Below are 2,977 nucleotides of genomic sequence, written 5' to 3' on the forward strand. Positions count from 1 at the left end.
TAATGCAAAGAGCTACAGCTTACACATACCGGAGTATGACTCATGGGAGGCACCAGGCGATAGGCTCAAGTTGTTGTCTAGCTTTGCGAGAGGAGAGAGGCTTGGCTGCAGAGGGTGGATGGTTAAACAGTCTGTCAGGGTGTCCTGGGTCACATCAGCAGTGGATTTTATCTATACAAATAAAAAGTAAACACAAACAACATAAGGAGTGATGATAACAGTTCAGTATTGGCATTGCTGTAATAGTTAGTGTCTAGTTCTACAGCTATTAAACATTTATAATGAATAGTTTTGAAATGTTATGAAATAATGTGTGATGAGCTTTAGTTTTCTTTTTATGTGTGAGTAAAACACCTTCAAGTCTCTCATATTTGACATTATTTTCATGCCTGATGTGACAGGTCACATTGAGCACTTGTTATTTTTTGAATGTTTAAATGCTAACATGGAAAGTCAGTCATACAGAGTGAAGTTTAGCTATTATTTTCTATGAAAATAAACAAAAGCTATATTAAGGTTAATTCAAAGCATCTTCAGTGGGAATCCGGCCAAGATATGACGCATGCCAAACCATTTTGGACCTAGTTTCATCACTTCAGTATCTGAGAAAGCCCTTTTAATTGTACTTTGGACTCAAGCCCATTTACGGCCTTCATAAATTCACAAAGACGGAGAAAAAAAAGGCTATAAGATCCTCGTGAGTGTTGCTATATTGTATATGGCAAAGATTCTGCACGTGTCGTTAATCTCAAACAAATATAAAATCCAGCTGTTCTTGAAAATCACATGTACAGCAAAGATTCGTTATTTAACTTCTAAATGAAAAAAGTTGAGAAGATGCAAGACTTTTATAAAGTGTCACCTTTTTTTAGTAACAACTTATCTTCTTTTGTCCGTATCTATGGCGACAGAAACTTTGGGTGCTAAAGAGCATCGCTCCCATTCGTGGCAAAATCCAAACTGCAACACTTGTGGGCTCTAAAGAGAAACTATATAATGGAGTGGCCTTAAGTGTAAAATAAAGGCTGCGAAATAGAACAAACTACAAAACTGCATGTAGCTTTTGTGCACGTTATGCCAATGTTAACATAAGTATATTGCTAGTTATTTTTATTTAACAGCTTGCACACCTACATGTAAGTTAATAAAAGTCAAGTTGAAGTGAAGTACATTTTTCTGCGTACGTTTAAGTTGCAGAGTAAACAGAGTGGGATGGAAGGCACTTCACATTGAGTTAATTAAGACAAAAGAAAGCACAATGAAATGAAACGTGTAGCTCTCTCATTAACGTGGCCTCTTCTCTCTTCATAATTTAACAATTGAGAAAAAGTGTGGTAGTCCTCACTCACTGAGGTTCACATAAGGTCTTTTATTAATCCAGTTTAATTTTTCAGTCAGTGATCGGTACGTTGTTCACTCAGTGTGATGTTTCTGGGTATTAATACTCTGCATTGTAGGTAATGTATTGGCAAGAACAACTCTCTTTGCAGTGTTATGGAGACATGGTACTTGCCTTCTTTCGTAAGTGTCGTTCTTTTGTTGAGTGGGATTTCATATGTTTCCTCAAGGAGCTGGGATCAGTGTAACGCTTTGCACAGCCAGGCACCTGGCATGCATATGGCTTCTGCACAAGCACGTATAAACACACACGTAAGCCCGCGATAATGCAAATTACTGAAATACCATGCATAATTGTACATATGTTGTTGCTGGGTTGCCACTCACTGTGTCCAGGTGTGTACGCTGGTGCTTAGCTCTGTCACTCGAGTTGCTGAAAGCCTTGTGGCAGCCTGGGTGCTGACAAAGGTAAGGTTTTTCCCCCGTGTGGCTACGCAGGTGGATCTTTAGATTTTCGAGCCGAGAGAAAGCCTTGTTGCAACCTTCGAACTGAAAATACAGTAAAAGTGTTTTCACAGATTAGCAGCATTTTAAATAGCACTTTAAAAAAAAAAGTCCAATGTGTTGTTGAGTATGTGTTTGGCATATCAGTGTCTGACAAAAGGCAGCTGACCTAAGAGAGCGAAGAAATACTGAACAGAAAATTTACTGTCCATTATTTTTAGCTGACATTCAAGTAAGCCTTACTGTTCACTGCTAGTTTCATGGATGACTGGAGATGAGCTCTGAATCAGTAACACCTCAGAATGGACAAATACTTGGGGGAGACTGAGGTGATTTTACAGCAAGTTTGTTATGTAATCAGAATTAGAACTTGCTGTAGTGAACAGCAAGTTCAGTTTTTAATATCATGCAAAAACACTGTCATCTACGTACAAAGGTTGTAATCATTGTGTGGAATTGTACATATAAATCAAATGTTTTGAAAAATGGTCTTGAGTGTTTGGAAAGCGTTAGGATTTATTTTTGTTGGAAAAAAGGCACATACAACTACAGTCCACTGAAAAAGTATTTGATCCCTTTTTCATTTCTTAGGTTTTGCATATTTGTCACTCTTGAGTGTTTCAGATAATCAAACAAATTTTAATATTAGACAAATATAACCCAAGTGAATAAAAATGGTTTTAAATAATGATTTTGGTTATTAAGGGAAAAAAAACTATCCAAACCGACCTGGCCCTGTGTGAAAAAGTAACTGCCCCTCCCCTCCGAGTTAATTGCTTAACCACATTTTTTGGGGGGGAAAGCTGAGTATAGTGACCTTTTTCACATATATAGGACCTGGTAGCCCTGGATAGCTTTTTTCCTTAACAAAATAAATCATAAAAGCATGATTTATATAGCATTTTGTATTTACTCAGGTAATCTTTCCTAATATTAAGATAATCTGAAATATTTAGGTGTGACAAATTTGCAAAAGTACTAGAAATTAAGAGGAGTAATTATATATAATTATATATAAAAATATAATTAATAATAATAACAGAATGGTAATCCATTCAGCAAGCCCTCGCTCTCTATGCTCAACCTTGGGAAACAGTAAAAGCTCTTGAAAAGATCATTCTTTGTTAAAATAAAC

General features: G+C 36.6%; 1 protein-coding gene across 1 annotated transcript in view; it reads right to left on the reverse strand.

Annotated features, from left to right (window-relative positions):
* The window catches only part of glis3 (GLIS family zinc finger 3), a 14,066-nt gene that overhangs the window by 2,874 nt on the left and 8,215 nt on the right, over positions 1 to 2,977 (reverse strand). The window contains exons 4-6 of the mRNA XM_005735349.1: positions 1,726 to 1,887; positions 1,514 to 1,624; positions 30 to 171 (exon numbers count right to left, since the gene is read on the reverse strand). Of these exons, the coding sequence (XP_005735406.1) occupies positions 30 to 171; positions 1,514 to 1,624; positions 1,726 to 1,887 (415 nt within the window). The remainder of the gene's footprint in view (positions 1 to 29; positions 172 to 1,513; positions 1,625 to 1,725; positions 1,888 to 2,977) is intronic.

The sequence above is a fragment of the Pundamilia nyererei genome, unplaced genomic scaffold (assembly GCF_000239375.1).
Source record: "Pundamilia nyererei isolate P.nyererei 1_Seehausen unplaced genomic scaffold, PunNye1.0 scaffold00063, whole genome shotgun sequence".
In the NCBI taxonomy this organism is placed as follows: domain Eukaryota; kingdom Metazoa; phylum Chordata; class Actinopteri; order Cichliformes; family Cichlidae; genus Pundamilia; species Pundamilia nyererei.